The sequence below is a fragment of the Oncorhynchus mykiss genome, chromosome 7 (genome assembly GCF_057628025.1).
Source record: "Oncorhynchus mykiss isolate SJ-2025 chromosome 7, ASM5762802v1, whole genome shotgun sequence".
NCBI lineage: Eukaryota > Metazoa > Chordata > Actinopteri > Salmoniformes > Salmonidae > Oncorhynchus > Oncorhynchus mykiss.
The window spans coordinates 19,359,465-19,378,259 of NC_143028.1; the positions used below are offsets into that span (position 1 = coordinate 19,359,465).

The following is an 18,795-nucleotide window of genomic DNA, read 5'->3' on the forward strand; positions in this document are numbered from 1 at the left end:
CAACCCCTATTACTAGCCTGTTCAACCTCTCTTTCGTATCGTCTGAGATTCCCAAAGATTGGAAAGCTGCCGCAGTCATCCCCCTCTTGAAAGGGGGTGACACTCTAGACCTATATCTATCCTACCCTGTCTTTCTAAGGTCTTCGAAAGCCAAATTAACAAACAGATTACAGACCATTTCGAATCCCACCATACCTTCTCCGCTATGCAACCTGGTTTCAGAGCTGGTCATGGGTGCACCTCAGTCGTGCTCAAGGTCCATAACCGCCATTGAGACATTACTGTGCAACCGTATTCATTGACCTGGCCAAGGCATTCAACTCTGTCAATCACCACATTCTTATTGGTAGACTCGACAGCCTTGGTTTCTCAAATGATTGCCTCGCCTGTTTTACCAACTACTTCTCTGATAGAGTTCAGTGTGTCAAATCGGAGGGCCTGTTGTCCGGACCTCTGGCAGTTTCTATGGGGGTGCCACAGGGTTCAATTCTCGGGCCGACTCTCTTCTTTTTATACATCAATGATGTCGCTCTTGCTGCTGGGAATTCTCTGGTACAACTCTACGCAGACAACACAATTCTGAATAGATCTGGCCCCTCTGTTAACTAACCTCCAGACGAGCTTCAATGCCATACAACTCTCCTTCCAGGGCCCCCAACTGCTCTTAAAACGCAAGTAAAACTAAATGCATGCTATTCAACCGATCACTGCCCGCACCTGCTCGCCCATCCAGCATCACTACTCTGGATGGTTCTTACTTAGAATATGTGGACAACTACAAATACCTAGGTGTCTGGTTAGACTGTAAACTCTCCTTCCAGACTCACATTAAGCATCTCCAATCCAAAATTAAATCTAGAATTGGCTTCCTATATTGCAACAAAGCATCCTTCACTCATGCTGCCAAACATACCCTCGTAAAACTGACCATCCTACCGATCCTCGACTTCGGTGATGTCATCTATAAAATAGCCTCCAACACTCTACTCAACAAACTGGATGCAGTCTATCACAGTGCCATTCGTTTTGTCACCAAAGCCCCATACACTGCCCACCATTGCGAACTGTCCGCTCTCGTTGGTTGGCCCTTGCTTCATACTCGTCGCCAAACCCACTGGCTACAGGTTATCTACAAGTCTATGCTAGGTAAAGCCCCGCCTTACCTCAGCTCACTGGTCACCATAGCAGCACCCACTCATACCTACCGGAGCACATGCTACATCTCACTGGTCACCCCAAAGCCAATTCCTCCTTTGGTCGTCTTTACTTCCAGTTCTCTGCTGCCAATGACTGGAACGAACTGCAAAAATCTCTGAAGCTGGAGACTCATATCTCCCTCACTAGCTTTAAGCACCAGCTGTCAGAGCGGCTCACATATCACTGCACATAGCCCATCTGTAAACAGCCCATCTATCTACCTCCCCGTACATAATTTATTTATCTTGCTCCTTTGCACCCCAGTAGCTATACTTGCACATTCATCTTCTGCACATCTACCATTCTAGTGTTTAATTGCTATATTGTAATTACTTCGCCACCATGGCCTATTTATTGCCTTAACTCCCTTATCTTACCTCATTTGCACTCACTGTATATAGACTTCTTGTTTTCTTTTGTTCTACTGTATTATTGACTGTATGTTTTGTTTATTCCATGTGTAACTCTGTGTTGTTGTATGTGTCGAATTGCTATGCTTTATCTTGGCCAGGTCGCAGTTGCAAATGAGAACTTGTTCTCAACTAGCCTACCTAGTTAAATAAAGGTGAAATAAAGTCAGGGCTAGGATGTGGGTTATGGAGGGTCAGCCCCACAGAAAGCATGGAAACAATTGACCAGATAGAGCTGTCGTGTCTTTGGCTATGCCGGATTAAGTGATATGACATGCTATTATATAAAATAATTTCTCCGTATTTAATATTACCTGATTGAGCTAATCATGTAAATGTAATTAACTAGAGAGTCAGGGCACCACAAAATAATATTTATATAGCTGTTATCTTCCAAATAAACTCTTAAAGACCTAGTAATATTTTACATCAATAGAGGTCAATATTAATCGTCATCTTAATTCAGACTCATCTGAAAGTTGTACATTCTTGGTTATCTGCACGAACCCTGGCTAACAAGTTGAATCAGCAAAACAAAATTGGGTTTAATTATTTATTTACTAAATACCTAACTAATCACACAGAATTACACATACACATAATTAAATCATAACTTGATTACAAATTACGTCATAAAGGAAAACGTCCCTAGCGGGCGGAACAGATATGACAGCTTGTTACACAAAAGAAAAGGGCTGGGTTGGAGTAAAAGAGTGGGAAGACCAAGGAACAAAGGGCGAAGCTGTGCTATAGTAAATACAGAATCTTATGCATTCTAAATTACCGCCCATTTGGAAAAGGAAAATGCAATAAATATGTACTCTGAGCTGCACTTCAGTAGGTTGGTGGTAGATGGAACGCCGTGTTGCCCAACCGAGTCCTTTGTAGAATGTCTCTGCTGGTAAATTGGATACATTGTAGTAACGTCGTTATGTGGTAGACGGGAAACTGTCTGTTCCTTCCTAACCTGGTTTGCAGCTGCTGTTGCTAACTCAACGGCTAGGAGGTATCACTTCTGTAGTGAATAAGAGTTCAAAGTTCATACCATTCGCAACCAAAGCTCATGCTGATGTTGGCTTCGTTCTGTAGTTATTATCTGAACCATTCTGACATCGGACCGTCGTCCTCACATCCTCGGAAGAGGTTATATTGTCGTCAAGGCTTTATATAGGAAGGGAGAGGAGGGCGTGTTTGAAGTTTTATAGCCCATGTCCCTTCACAGGGGCCACTGATTAGGCAGAGCCCTACCTTATGAAAACCCAAATCTCACATTTTAGAAGCTAAAATCACATTTTATCCCATCACGAATAATTTAATATTCAAACATTTAAATTGAACAACAATTCCATGTGAATCCAATAACTCTGATGTGTAGACTTTCCACTGTAGAGTTTATGTCATCTTATCATTGATGAGAATGTCTCAGATGACAACCGAACTGACATAATATTCATTAACCTCTTGAAACTCTGGGGGCAGTATTTCATTTTTGGATGAAAAACGTTCCCGTTTTAAACGGGATATTTTGTCACGACAAGTTGCTCGACTATGCATATAATTGACAGCTTTGGATAGAAAACACTGACGTTTCCAAAACTGCAAAGATATTGTCTGTGAGTGCAACAGAACTGATGTTACAGGCGAAACCCAGATAAAAATCCAATCAGAAAGTCCCCCATTTTTTGAAAGCGCTGCATGCCAATGACTCCTTATATGGCTGTGAATAGGCTACGAATGAGCTTACGCTTTCTACGTATTCCCCAAGGTGTCTACAGCATTGTGACGACTTTTTACGCATTTATGTTGAAGAATAGCCGTAAGGGACCACATTGAGCAAGTGGTCACATGATGGCTCCCGCAGAAAATCTTGCGTAAAGTACAGAAGTAGCCATTTTTCCAATCGCTTCTTATGAGAAACCAATTGTCCCGGTGGATATATTATCAAATAGATATGTGAAGAACACCTTGAGGATTGATTCTAAACAACGTTTGCCATGTTTCTGTCGATATTATGGAGCTAATTTGGAAAAAAGTTTGGCGTTGTAGTGACCGCATTTTCCGGTCGATTTCTCAGCCAAACGTGAAGAACAAACGGAGCTATTTCGCCTACAAAAATAATATTTTTGGAAAAAAGGAACATTTGCTATCTAACTGGGAGTCTCCTGAGTGAAAACATCCGAAGTTCTTCAAAGGTAAATTATTTAATTTGATTGCTTTTCTTATTTTCGTGAAAATGCTGCCTGCTGCTAGCAGGGCATAATGCTATGCTAGGCTATGATAAACTTACACAAATTATTGTCTAGTGTTGGCTGTAAAGCATATTTTGAAAATCTGAGATGACAGTGTGATTAACAAAAGGCTAAGCTGTGTCTCAATATAATTCACTTGTGATTTTCATGAATAGGAAGATTTTCTAGGGATATTTATGTCCGCTGCGTTATGCTAATTCGTTTGAGGCGATGATTACGCTCCCGGATCCGGGTTTGAGAGTCGCAAGAAGTTTTAAGTACCACCGCATATGTTCAATTGGTCGGATTACCAGAATATAGTTCATTTCCCCCCACCTTCTGATGTTCCCAGAATCTCTATGAATCTCTCTATTAACCAAGGGTTTTGCAAATGTAACATCAGTAGGGTAGAGAGAGGAAAAGGGGGAGGGAAAGAGGTATTTATGACTGTCATAAACCTACCCCCAGGCCAACTTCATGACAGAGCTCTGTACCATTTCTGATCCAAGGGTTTATTATTATTGCTCTTTCAACAGGTTTACACCCCTTGTTGTGGGACACCCTTAAGGCTTAGATTGGAAAGGCTTAGTTTAGACTGTCTCAAGTCCAGAGAGAAAAAGTACCTCTTGCTGAACAGACAAAGATACTGCCTGATTGACAGTCAGACAGTTACAGGACTGTCTCAGTGTCACAGGATTTTCTTGACATACTATGTTAACTTCAGATTAATGTTATCACTGGGTTTAATACTACGAAAATACTAATTTTGATATTGTTGTGTCACTGATACACTTTCCATGGAATGCGCAACATTCTGCTATAAACTACACGTGAAAGCCTGGCATCTTACAACTTTGAATTTGACATTTTTCCAGAGTGGAATGGAAACGTAATGCGAAACCTCTTGGATTGCAGTTCTCATGTAATGTGTTCCTGGTAGTACCGAGTCCTGAGCACAGATGCCTACATTTTCCTCACACATTCCAGAGCCTGGCTGGTGATGAGCCATTTCCCTTCCCTACAGGGGCCAGAGGATCAGCCCACATCAACAGCTAGATCAAAGCCTTTCATTTCCTTCTATACGCTGACTCACACTATCATCATACCATCACACTGGATACCATTATCAACACTGAGTCAATACACTTCCCAGACGCACATTATCAAATGTACGCAGGGAGGGATGCAAGTAGAGAACCATTCACACAGACTTGCAGGCGGCGCAAACAAGCGGACACAGACGACACATGATGCTCTTAAATTGGAAATGATAGAGATCTGGTTTCAAAGACACAGCTGCCATGTTGTCCCTCAGTTCTCGAAAACAAGCGTTGCAATCAAAACGGTCTTCCGCCTAACACAAACACAGGGTGGCGGAGTAAATGATTACACGTAATCCGACTATGAAACAACTAACCAGTTCCGTTACCAGCTAAAATATTGTAATCAGATTAGACACTTTTGAAAAACTAGATGATTACTTATTGGACTAAATTCAGAAAGGATGCATTATGGCATCTTTGTTTTCTCAATGACATCAAATTCAGCATTGAAACAAGGCCCAAGTCAGAGACCACTATGATGACACACCAAATGTGTTTGATCATTTTTGTTTTCTTCAAATGTCTAAAGGAAAGTAATCCAAAAGTAACAGTGATCAGATTACATTGGACAAATTTGGACAACTGGCAACTAGCAGATTACATTAAGAAAGTAACATACCCAACCCTGCATACACAGATTACTGTCATTGACTGCAGTATAGATTGCATTTTAAGAATCTTTATAATGGCAGGGGATAAAAGCTAAATACTTTTTTTGTTCTTGGCCAGCTGCTTTGGAAACTCCTCAGAGTAGCTAAGCAAGCGAGCCACAAGCTGTTTTAGGTTTGCAGCTGCGTCATGTTGCTGCTAATACCAGTTCTTCAGAACTGGGGCCACGTTCCCAGCAGCCACGTTCAGCAGACAGACAAACGATGCGTGCACAGACAGAGGAATGCGATTATGATTGGAGCGCAGGCCTGCAGGGCCTGGGCACTATAGGGTTAGCCGTTATATTACAAGGGGCTACGTTCTGCACACACTGCAGCACGACAGTGCACTGGGGAGAAGGTGAAGGCCATCGCACACAACAGCTTATCCACAGGGAATGATGTTTCACTTCAATGTAGCGAGGGGATGAATGCAATGAGGGTTTGATTTGCTTGAGCAATCCTGTAAAGGAAAGGCTTGTGGTTTTGTGTCTTAGCCCAATACTGCCAAAAGCTGATGTGTGTGTGTGTGTGTGTGTGTGTGAAAAGAACTGAAACAAGTTAGTGACACTACTGTGGGTGTGTGAGTATTCAACGCTGCCCTCCAGCATGTTTGATTTTGGCCTCTGGATCAAGGGCTGTTCCTTGGAGAGCCAGGTGAGCAGACTGACAAGGAGGCTGATACCTGCTCAGCACTTTGCTATGTGATGAGTCAGAGCAGAGCCTGTGACAGCACAGGTACATTTCCACCCACCGTGACACACACACGGAGCTAGGCTGTGAACAACCTTTATACAGAGCCACTTTTTTATTTTATTTTTTTAAGAGTATTGCTATTTGCATTCAATTCCCTAAACTTTTCTCAATTTAGCTGTGAGAGATGGGTGGAACCTGCCTTTTTTCTTGCCCTCATTCAGAATGTTGATGAGCAATACTCATAAACTATCAACTGTCAGAAATTCAGAAATTATGAATTTCATCTTATTTTTTTATGAGAATGTGTTGGCACATTGGCATTCCTTCTCCAACACAAACCACACCAAGGATGTGAGGATGTATCCCAACAGTGCTTGGTTTGTAGGTTGCCATAGTGCCACTGCCATGGTGAGTCAGCATGTGATTCCCTCTGATAAGGTGCAGTTTAACACAACAGGGAGAGAAAGAGCACCCGTGCCACTAAGTGTAGTGTTATAAGCGGAGGATGCTTCACTGTTGCTACATACACACTCAGCCCAAAATACTGCCCTGTCGGTGAGGCCAATCCCTTGAAATAAACACAGACATATCCCACACTGAGACCAAGAGCTTAACACCTGTAGAATGTAATGCAGTAACTGCTCCCCCCAAAATTCCCAAAACCTTTTCTTTGACATTGTGTAATGTGTATACTCAGATATACTTTGCTTATGGCTACACTAGCCGATGTCAAGACTATCATGTGCACGAGTCAAATATATGTATGCCGGTGCACAACTGCCAATAAGGACCCTGATTTATTTGCAGTTCCTTCACAGCTGGGTTAATTCCAAAGGCCACGGGGAGAAGCTCTGACGCCGGAGCAGCAGTAGCTCAGCAACAGGAAGGAAACAGGACACCAGAGGAGACGCACAAACCCACTGAACTGGTCACAAGGCCCTTGACATGTTCGTGACGTCGGGCCGTAGTAAGCCTGCTGAGAACAAACAGCGAATGTAATCCATTCAGAGGGGAGTGAGTCGGAGCTACGGGTGTAAATAATATACGCTGACATGAACAAACCATAAAAAGGCTATTTTTGAAAATGTGGTGGACATTGGTCTTCTCATATGATCCAAGAAGATGAGGACTTTAAACTAACGTTTAGTAGACTCCTAAGTCAATTAGGGTTCTTTATCAGCTGCTTTAACTGCATCACCAAGGCTGCGTTTACACAGGCAGTCCAATTCTGATCTTCATTTTTTCACACTAAATCGGTCCTTTGACCAATCACATCAGGTCTTTTCAAATGAGATATTTTTCAGAGTTGACTAATTAGAGAAAAAAATATCAGAAATGTTCTGCCTGAGTAAACGCAGCCCAAGGCATGTCATCGGACCTTCATTACCATGTTAATTGTTCAGTAGGACACACCATAGCAAACAAATTAACATTTGCATTTCTAATTGGACAGATCCAGGAAGTTCCTCCCGCTTCAGGGAAAGGGGATACCTAGTCAGTTGAACAACTGAAAGCATTCAAGAAAAATGTGTCTTCTGCATTTAATCCAACTCCTCTGAATCAAATAGGTGAGGGGGGCTTCCTTAAAATCGACGTCCTCATCATTGGAGCCTGGGGAGCAGTTGTTGTTGGGGGGTTAACTGCCTTGCTCAAGGGCTGATTTACAACCAGCGACCTTTCGGATACTGGCCCAACACTCTTAAGCGCTAGGCTACCTGCTGCCAAAATTAAGGTTTACTCCGTTTTCAATCGTTTGGTGCCTACTGAACGTGTCCCTTGTAATTGATGGAGAACACGTCTAATTAACAGTCTTTTGATCAATGCTGCCACCTCACCCACCCGCATACCACCCAGTCATTCGTCCAGTCTCACATGCTCAGCCTTCACATCTTATCCCCAGCTGGACATTACATGTGATGCTTTCTTCTCCAGATCCCTATTGCCATTTCCTCCTTGGTCCATGTTTCCATTTCTGCGGTGGCTAGTACACAATAGACTATGTAATACACCACTATGGGGCAAAGCCTTCTCCGAATACAAATGGGGGCTAAAAAGGTGTATAATATGGGGAGCTATTACCCAACATCTTTGTCCAGGTTCTTTAATTTGTACATCAGCAAGCAAGCAAACACCAAGGCCTAGCTCAACATTAACAATTGTCCTCCTGACTGGGACAAGAACATAGAATTTAAGTTCTATGAATGGATAAGTGAAACATATATATATATTTAAATAACTATAAAATCACACAATCACAATGTCAAACAATTACTCCGATCAGAATAATATTCAAATCCTTTTTCATATTAAAAATGGCTACATTTCAAAGTGTAGGCTAGAGTCTCATGTCCAAAGCGATGCTGATATGAGCCTTTTAATTTCATAAATATAGGTTAAAAGCCAGTCATATTTGACACATAATGAAAGATAATTAACATCATCTAAATACTTGATTAATATGCCATTGAAACAAGCATTTTTCTCATGTTCCATTGGTTTTCAAAATCAACTTTATTTTATTGTCCAGCAGCCAATAACAGAATTCTAGTCATATTTGTAACCCATACTAGTTGATGCATCTTTAAAACTCCCCTCTTACTTAATTTCTAAAGGATATTTTCATCTCTGTCACATTAAACAAATTGTACGTGCAGTGCGCTTTTGAGACAGTGTTTTCCCCCTTATTGCATTTTGGAGCATTCACGCATAGCCTACAGCTATGTGCGCATTGTTGAACTTATAATATGAAGTAATAAATATGTATCAACATTTTAAGCTAAACGGTCTGACCTGCTGCATCAGCCTCATTGGACGTCCTTAATTTCGAGCCCTGGAGGGAATTATTTTAAAAAGACAAGTATTTGGTTGTAATTGCAATGTTGCAATATTTTATAGGCTACCAAGGATGGCCAACCATCCTCTAGGAGAGCCTTAAAAAGAAAGAGAAAAAAAAGCCAATAGGCAGAGTGTTGCCTACATTTTTGTCTGATTCTCTATGGTAAAAAAATCTAATGCATTTTATTTTGTAAAGTGGACAAGCGACTTGAGATTTTGGACAAGTAAAAAATATTCCTAAGACAAGTAGCTAAAAGGTTTGTCACGCCCTGTAAGTAGGGGGATGCAAAAGGTCGGAACTTCAACGAAAATCTTCCATTGGGGGTTAAGCCCAGGAATTTGGGAAATTTTGCTTAAAATTCATCAAAAAAGTTAGCTTATAACAGTGAACCTTTTTTGTGGGATACACAAGGTCTTGTGGCATATTTTGGTTAAACTATCCCCAATTCAATAGAATTCTTCCATCACATGTACAGCTGTTTCTCAAGATCTTGCACACTAATGAGATGCTATTGAGCCCACACTACTGCACTGTCTAAGCCAAGGACTACATGCTTTCTGGTAAGTTTTGATTACAATACTGGGTGGGGTGAATATGCACTGCTCAAAAAAATAAAGGGAACACTTAAACAACACAATGTAACTCCAAGTCAATCACACTTCTGTGAAATTAAACTGTCCACTTAGGAAGCAACACTGATTGACAATACATTTCACATGCGGTTGTGCAAATGGAATAAACAACAGGTGGAAATTATAGGCAATTAACAAGACACCCCCAATAAAGGAGTGGTTCTGCAGGTGATAACCACAGACCACTTCTCAGTTCCTATGCTTCCTGGCTGATGTTTTGGTCACTTTTGAATGCTGGCGGTGCTTTCACTCTAGTGGTAGCATGAGACGGAGTCTACAACCCACACAAGTGGCTCAGGTAGTGCAGCTCATCCAGGATGGCACATCAATGCGAGCTGTGGCAAGAAGGTTTGCTGTGTCGGTCAGCGTAGTGTCCAGAGCATGGAGGCGCTACCAGGAGATAGGCCAGTACATCAGGAGACGTGGAGGAGACCGTAGGAGGCAACAACCCAGCAGCAGGACCGCTACCTCCGCCTTTGTGCAAGGAGGAGCACTGCCAGAGCCCTGCAAAATGACCTCCAGCAGGCCACAAATGTGCATGTGTCTGCTCAAACGGTCAGAAACAGACTCCATGAGGGTGGTATGAGGGCCTGACGTCCACAGGTGGGGGTTGTGCTTACAGCCCAACACCGTGCAGGATGTTTGGCATTTGCCAGAGAACACCAAGATTGGCAAATTCGCCACTGGCGCCCTGTGCTCTTCACAGATGAAAGCAGGTTCACACTGAGCACATGTGACAGACTTGACAGTCTGGAGACGCCGTGGAGAACGTTCTGCTGCTTGCAACATCCTCCAGCATGACCGGTTTGGCGGTGGGTCAGTCATGGTGTGGGATGGCATTTCTTTGGGGGGCCGCACAGCCCTCCATGTGCTCGCCAGAGGTAGCCTGACTGCCGTTAGGTACCGAGATGAGATCCTCAGACCCCTTGTGAGACCATATGCTGGTGCGGTTGGCCCTGGGTTCCTCCTAATGCAAGACAATGCTAGACCTCATGTGGCTGGAGTGTGTCAGCAGTTCCTGCAAGAGGAAGGCATTGATGCTATGGACTGGCCCACCCGTTCCCCAGACCTGAATCCAATTGAGCACATCTGGGACATCATGTCTCACTCCATCCACCAACGCCACGCTGCACCACAGACTGTCCAGGAGTTGGCGGATGCTTTAGTCCAGGTCTGGGAGGAAATCCCTAAGGAGACCATCCGCTACCTCAACAGGAGCATGCCCAGGCGTTGTAGCGAGGTCATACAGGCACGTGGAGGCCACACACACTACTGAGCCTCATTTTGACTTGTTTTAAGGACATTACATCAAAGTTGGATCAGTCTGTAGTGTGGTTTTCCACTTTAATTTTTCGTGTGACTCCAAATCCAGACCTCCATGGGTTGATAAATTTGATTTCCATTGATAATTTGTGTGATTTTATTGTCAGCACATTCAACTATGTAAAGAAAATAGTATTTAATAAGAATATTTCATTCAGATCTAGGATGTGTTATTTTAGTGTTCCCTTTATTTTTTGAGCAGTGTATTTTATATGACATACATGATTTTTTGTTAACTAGTAAATACTAGCCTACAGCAAAATGTGTTGAAATTATTTCTAACTAAACAATTTCTGCTAGTTTCTGCTAATTTCTGCTACCATGTGGGTATTAGCGTGCTTAAACCTGCTAACTGTGGAGTGTTAATTCACCTGTTTCCATGCATGTTTCATTTTAAAACATGTATCTTACAAAGGACTTGTTTAATCTAACTGCTTAACTATTTCTGAACATGGAATTGTATTTATTTATTTTTACTAATTTCTTTCTCATCTTTACAGGAAAATGCCACAGGCACTATCTGATGTGTGGAGACATTTCACTGCTGCTAATGTAGAAGGAAAAGCTGTGTACATTTGCAAATACTGTGCCAAATCATATGCAAAGAATGCAACAAAGATGCAGAATCATCTGGCCAAGTGCATAGTTCCCTCAGCGCTCACAACAAGCAACCTCTGACAAAAGTCCCTCAACTTATATTCGAGGTGAAAATTATGAATCAGGCACCTTATCGATAGCAACAGCTCATGGTCCTCCTGGAATCAGAAGATTTTTTGATTCAATAGAGGAACGTAGTCAGAGAAATGCTGATGAATGTCTTGCTCGAGCTGTGTATGCAACTGGTTCACCCACATCACCACCATTAGCTGTGCTGCTCATGCATTGAACCTGCTCCTCAAGGACATCATGGCACTGAAAACAATGGATACACTATACAAGAGAGACAAGGAAATGGTTAGGTATGTGAAGGGTAATCAAGTTATAGCAGCAATCTACCTCACCAAGCAAAGTGAGAAGAATAAGAGCACCACATTGAAGCTGCCCAGCAACACCCGTTCCTGGAGGGGAAGGAGTCTCTCCAAGAAATGGCCATATCACAGTCTGCCGATATGGACAACCCCATCAAGAGGATCCTCCAGGATGATCTATTTTGGGCGAGTGGTAAACAGCCTGAAACCTATAGCAGTAGCCATTGCACGGACTGAGGGAGACAGTGCCACCCTGTCTGATGTTCAGACTCTGCTGGCAGATGGAAGAGAAGAAATCCATACTGCCCAAGTATGCTGGCAAGAGCATCCTGTCTGATGCAGAAATCAACAAGGCCTATGGTGTCATCACTTCCGGAACACACACACACACACACACACACCAAAGCACACAATAGGCTGACCAATACAGGGGTCGAAAAATTGGTGGCCATCCGGGCAAATTTGAGGCTTTTTGAGCCTGACAACGAGCCATCCTCAACAAGGTTGGAAAGTGACAGTGAAGATGAGGTGGACATTGAGGTCCAGGGAGAAGACATGGAAGCCTGAGAGGAAGACAACCAAAGCTTTAGTTTCTAGACAATAATTTTACAGATGTATGTTGAAAACATTTTTGGGAGATGCGATGGATCATTGGGGATACGATGGATCAAAGGCGGAGTTGTTGCAAACATTTACCAAAACAAATGTAAATTTAAAAAAAAAAAAAAAAAAAAAAAAAGACGTTTTCGTCTTTTGACCTTGTAGTCATGAAATCTATGCAGCCTACTCAATCACTTTTTATAGCTACAGTTTACAGGCCTCCTGGGCCATATACAACGTTCCTCACTGAGTTCCCTGAATTCCTATCGGACGTTGTAGTCATAGCAGATAATATCCTAATTTTTGGTGACTTTAATATTCACATGGAAAAGTCCACAGACCCACTCCAAAAGGCTTTCGGAGCCATCATCGACTCAGTGGGTTTTGTCCAACATGTCTCTGGACCTACTCACTGTCACAGTCATACTCTGGACCGAGAGACAGTGTTTTAGTACTATATCTCTTGATACGATGATGAAAATAATCATGGCCTCTAAACCTTCAAGCTGCATACTGGACCCTATTCCAACTAAACTACTGAAAGAGCTGCCTCCTGTGCTTGGCCCTACTATGTTGAACATAATAAACGGCTCTCTATCCACCGGATGTGTACCAAACTCACTAAAAGTCGCAGTAATAAAGCCTCTCTTGAAAAAGCCAAACCTTGACCCAGAAAATATAAAAAACTATCGGCCTATATCAAATCTTCCACTCCTCTCAAACATTTTAGAAAAGGCTGTTGCGCAGCAACTCACTGCCTTCCTGAAGACAAACAATGTATACGAAATGCTTCAGTCTGGTTTTAGACCCCATCATAGCACTGAGACTGCACTTGTGAAGGTGGTAAATTACCTTTTAATGGCATCAGAGGCTTTGCATCTGTCCTCGTGCTCCTAGACCTTAGTGCTGCTTTTGATACCATCGATCACCACATTCTTTTGGAGAGATTGGAAACCCAAATTGGTCTACACGGACAAATTCTGGCCTAGTTTAGATCTTATCTGTCGGAAAGATATCAGTTTGTCTCTGTGAATGGTTTGTCCTCTGACAAATCAACTGTAAATTTCGGTGTTCCTCAAGGTTCCGTTTTAGGACCACTATTGTTTTCACTATATATTTTACCTCTTGGGGATGTCAATCGAAAACATAATGTTAACTTTCACTGCTATGCGGATGACACACAGCTGTACATTTCAATGAAACATGGTGAAGCCCCAAAATTGCCCTCGCTAGAAGCCTGTGTTTCAGACATAAGGAAGTGGATGGCTGCAAACCTTCTACTTTTAAACCCGGACAAAACAGAGATGCTTGTTCTAGGTCCCGAGAAACAAAGAGATCTTCTATTGAATCTGACAATTAATCTTAATGGTTGTACAGTCGTCTCAAATAAAACTGAAGGACCTCGCCGTTACTCTGGACCCTGATCTCTCTTTTGAAGAACATATCAACACCATTTCAAGGACAGCTTTTTTCCATCTACGTAACATCGCAAAAATCAGAAACTTTCTGTCAAAAAATTATGCAGAAAAATGTATCCATGCTTTTGTTACTTCTAGGTTAGACTACTGCAATGCTCTACTTTCCGGCTACCCGGATAAAGCACTGAATATTCTTCAGTTAGTGCTAAATACGGCAGCTAGAATCCTGACTAGAACCCCAAAATTTTATCATATTACTCCAGTGCTAGCCTCCCTACACTGGCTTCCTGTCAAGGCAAGGGCTGATTTCAAGGTTTTACTGCTAACCTACAAAGCATTACATGGGCTTGCTCCTACCTATCTCTCTGAGTTGGTCCTGCCGTACATACCTACACGTACGCTAAGGCCACAAGAAGCAGGCCTAATTGTCCCTAGAATTTCTAAGCAAACAGCTGGAGGCAGGGCTTTCTCCTATAGAGCTCCATTTTTATGGAATGGTCTGCCTACCCATGTGAGAGACACAAACTCGTTCTCAACCTTTAAGTCTTTGCTGAAGACCCATCTCTTCAGTGGGTCATATGATTGAGTGTAGTCTGGCCCAGGAGTGTGAAGGTGAACGGAAAGGCTCTGGAGCAACGAACCACCCTTGCTGTCTCTGACTGGCCGGTTCCTCTCTTTCCACTGGGATTCTCTGCCTCTAACCCTATTACAGTGGCTGAGTCACTGGCTTACTGGTGCTCTTTCTTGCCGTCACTAGGAGGGGTGCGTCATTTGAGTGAGTTGAGTCACTGATGTGATCTTCCTGTCTAGGTTGGCGCCCCCTTGGGTTGTGCCGTGGCGGAGATCTTTGTGGGCTATACTCGGACTTGATCCAGGATGGTAGGTTGGTGGTTGAAGATATCCCTCTAGTGGTATGGGGGCTGTGCTTTGGCAAAGTGGGTGGGGTTATATCCTTCCTGTTTGGCACGGTCCGGGGGTATCATTGGATGGGGCCACAGTGTCTCCTGACCCCTCCTGTCTCAGCCTCCAGTATTTATGCTGTAATAGATCATGTGTCGGGGGCTAGGGTCAGTTTGTCATATCTGGAGTACTTCTCCTGTCTTATTCCAGTGTCCTGTGTGAATTTAAGTATGCTCTCTCTAATTCTCTCTTTCTTTCTCTATCTCGGAGGACCTGAGCCCTAGGACCATGCCTCAGGACTACCTGGCATGATGACTCCTTGCTGTCCCAAGTCCACCTGACCATGCTGCTGCTCCAGTTTCAACTGTTCTGCCTGTGATTATTATTATTATTATTATTTGACCATGCTGGTCATTTATGAACATTTGAACATCTTGGCCATGTTCTGTTATAATCTCCACCCGGCACAGCCAGAAGAGGACTGGCCACCCTGCATAGCCTGGTTCCTCTCTAGGTTTCTTCCTAGGTTTTGGCCTTTCTAGGGAGTTTTTCCTAGCCACCGTGCTTCTACACCTGCATTGCTTTCTGTTTGGGATTTTAGGCTGGGTTTCTGTATAGCACATTGAGATATCAGCTGATGTACGAAGGGCTATATAAATAAATTTGATTTGGGGATCATTCAATATTCCGTTTATTTTGTTGTTCAGTGAAATCATCCCATGTGACGAGTCAACTCATTTAATTACAGTTCAATTCATAACTAAATTGCTTTTTTATTTAAATTGGAAGGATTTCATAATTTGCAATTATGTCTACTTATGATAAGGTGAAAGGTTTATGTTTATGTTTCTATAGCCAATGCAAAAAGTATCTACATTTAAATGGTATTCATATTAATTTGCATATATTTCCATTAATTCCCATATATTTTCGTTAATTCCCATGGAAAGTTTCCACTTCTGAATATGCCCCAAAATGTGCAACCCTACATGTAAGTCTACACTGATGTGTGAGAAAAGAGCATAGCCCACTGTCATCTTATGTACATAAACAGGACGACTCTCCAAAGATGGGAACTTGGTTTTGGTCTATTTATAATGTTATTTGCTCTCCAAGGGTTGACCAGGCTTCTCAGTAGACAGACATTTTAAAAAGCACTAGTAGGTCAGGAGGACTGACTGTGTGGAGTCATATGACCAACCATAGATACCTTCAGAGACGTAGGCAGACACAAGATGCTGCGAACCAATCAGAAAGTCCCGGTGCTACCCCCATTGCCTGGGGTTTGCTGATGCTGCACGGCAGAGCAGAGGCCAGCAGCACTCCATCCACTGAGAAACTTGTCAATTATTGAGCTGAACAAAGTGCTAATGAGCTGTGTGACCTGGCTGGCTGTGTGTGAAGCTCCAATAGTAGTAGTAGTCAGAACTAGCCTCATTTGCCAGATGTTGAAGCTTTACTAGAATTAGACCCATGAAGCCAAAGCATCCAGTACAGAGAGAATGTAGATGAATATGAATGAATTTAGTGAAAGGCTGATGCTCCTATGTGAGTTATTCTTTTGATGAACCAAGCAATCGTATGTTGGCATTAGATTTGAGTATAATGACATGGAATCCTATGGAAAAGTTAAGCAACGTTTTAGGTTTTTATTCCACTTTCACAAACTCTTTGTCAAAGACCAATGGTCAGATACTGTGGGTCCCACCTGACCCAACAGAATAGCAAAACCGACCTGCAGTACATACTGTAGGCTCTCCAATCCAGTGGACATTCACCTCTAAATCCACTGGTCTGGATTAATTAATTCTGCAGCCCCGAGGCTTCATCTGACCAGCCATGTTTAACATATCCCTGCTTGATACCCGAGAGTGCTCGATCAACACTACCCCTGGTCTGTCTGACTGCCTGCCTCAGAGCTGCAGGGTGGGGAATGAGAGGAGCGGACATGACAGTGTACCTCTAGGCATGTCCTATCAGCTCTTTCACCAATCCATTGTTTCAGTACTCCCAAAAATTAAGGGGTCAATCTCTAGAGTCTAGACTAGAGGGATGGCTCAAATGCAGTGATCACTCCTGCCAGATACATTTTGACTAGCTTACACATGAAGCACTACAAGCAAAGATACTTTTGCATTTAGGCTATTTTATGGTCGATAATAATATCATCAGTGATCATTTGGAAAGCTCCAATGGTATCTTACCATCCATTTACATTTTGTATGATCACGTTTCTCAATAATCCCAGACATATGCTAATAACATCATAGTAAAATACCAGACGGTGGCTCGAAGCGCACTAGTTGGGTCTAGGTAACAACGGTTAACTAAGCAAACGCATTGGACAGTGAATGGGAGTGTAACGTTACTGTCTGGAAATATGGGGTTATTCTATGTATGGACCCATATGGCATTTCAGTATTGACTGTGAATTAGGCTAGGCCTATTATGACCAAAAAAAAGCACAGAGAAAACGTTAGCTCTATGGTCATACTTACTGCTGACTTTCATACTGCCAAATGCTGAAGGCTGCGGCACCGCTTTGCAGCTCTCTGCGAAGGAGGTGGTTCTGGGCCGACCCGACATATTCCAATCCAAGTTATCCCTGCTTCGTCTTCAGTCGAATCGTACTTTTTCCAGTTCTATTAGTCTTCGACTGTCATACAAAGAATGTAGAATGCGTTGTTTTTTATTTTAAAAAATGTTTAAAAAAAATTGGTAGCCAATTCCACGATAGAGGTCTGCTTCTTCTTATATCGTTCTAACACGAGCTAGCCAGCCAGCTAGCTAGCGAACTAATTTCGAACCGGTCAGCTGTGTCTGTTCTCGAGCTGTCGTCCAGCCACATTCAGCAATAATCTGTCATCCCTTTTATTTTGTATGTTCCTTTCACTTACCTAGGCTAACGTTATAAAGGCATTCTAGAAAATAACGGCCTGAGCCAGGTGTCTCATAAAATTGGGCCTCTCAAAGTTGCCAGTCCATTAAAAAAACAACGCGGTAAAGAGGAATAGGCTACATACAATGGCATGAACGACAAGTCTGCTTACGTTGAATGATTCTCAAAATAAAACAATATCAGGTCCAATAGCTAATCTTCATATTCTTATATTGACACTAAAGGATCCGACAGCACCAGCCATGGCGGCTCCCAGTGTCAGACCGACCAACATTCAAATCGGACACAAATGAACAAAATTCCCGATTTCAGGCCGAAAGAAACGCACCGACGTTTCTTTGAGAACTTCGCCCCCATAAACACAGAAGCAATTGTCGATAGTCCTTGCTGGTTGACGACGACGTGAAAGACTATTCCAAATGTATTTTTTTGTTGAAAACAGCCATGCTACCGCTCCACTAAATGTGAAATTCTCTTTTGATTCCTTCTTTCTCTGTCTGCTAGTTCTCTTTGTCAGACTACGACCAAAACAACGCAAATTACTTAAACTATTGAGTGGGTGAACCTCTTTCACGATCTCCACTAGATAGCCCAGCTACAGAGTCAAAGTGCCTATATTGTAAAGGCTCATGAAAATAAAACATGTATTTTTTGTCTTAATTTAAGGCCATGGTTAGGCATACGGTTATCAACGGGGTTAGGATTAAAAACACATTTTAAGAAAATACATTTTAGAAATGGGCGGGGTGTATGACTTTGTGGCTGTGGTAACTAGGGACAACCCGCTACGGGCTCTACGCAAATCTAAAACTACGGGAATATCGAATTGTGCACGCTCAGGCAGACGCGAGGAGGTTACGTCGACCAATCCAAAGCGAATCCATACGAAATTTGTGTAGAGACCTCAAGCCCAATGAGCGCGTTTATGTCTTTAGTCT

At 42.6% G+C, this 18,795-nt stretch overlaps 1 protein-coding gene across 4 annotated transcripts in view; it reads right to left on the reverse strand.

Annotated features, from left to right (window-relative positions):
* The window catches only part of LOC110527544 (glycogen synthase kinase-3 beta), a 52,203-nt gene extending 33,653 nt beyond the window's left edge, over positions 1 to 18,550 (reverse strand). For 3 of the 4 annotated variants that reach the window (XM_021608890.3, XM_021608891.3, XM_021608889.3), the window contains exon 1: positions 17,457 to 18,450. In XM_021608890.3, coding sequence (XP_021464565.2) covers positions 17,457 to 17,544 — 88 coding nt within the window. In that variant the 5' untranslated portion in view covers positions 17,545 to 18,450. Of the gene's footprint in view, positions 1 to 17,456 lie in introns of all 4 variants that reach the window. The other variant, XM_021608892.3, reaches the window with a different exon arrangement.
* Positions 18,551 to 18,795: the final 245 nt, after the last annotated feature.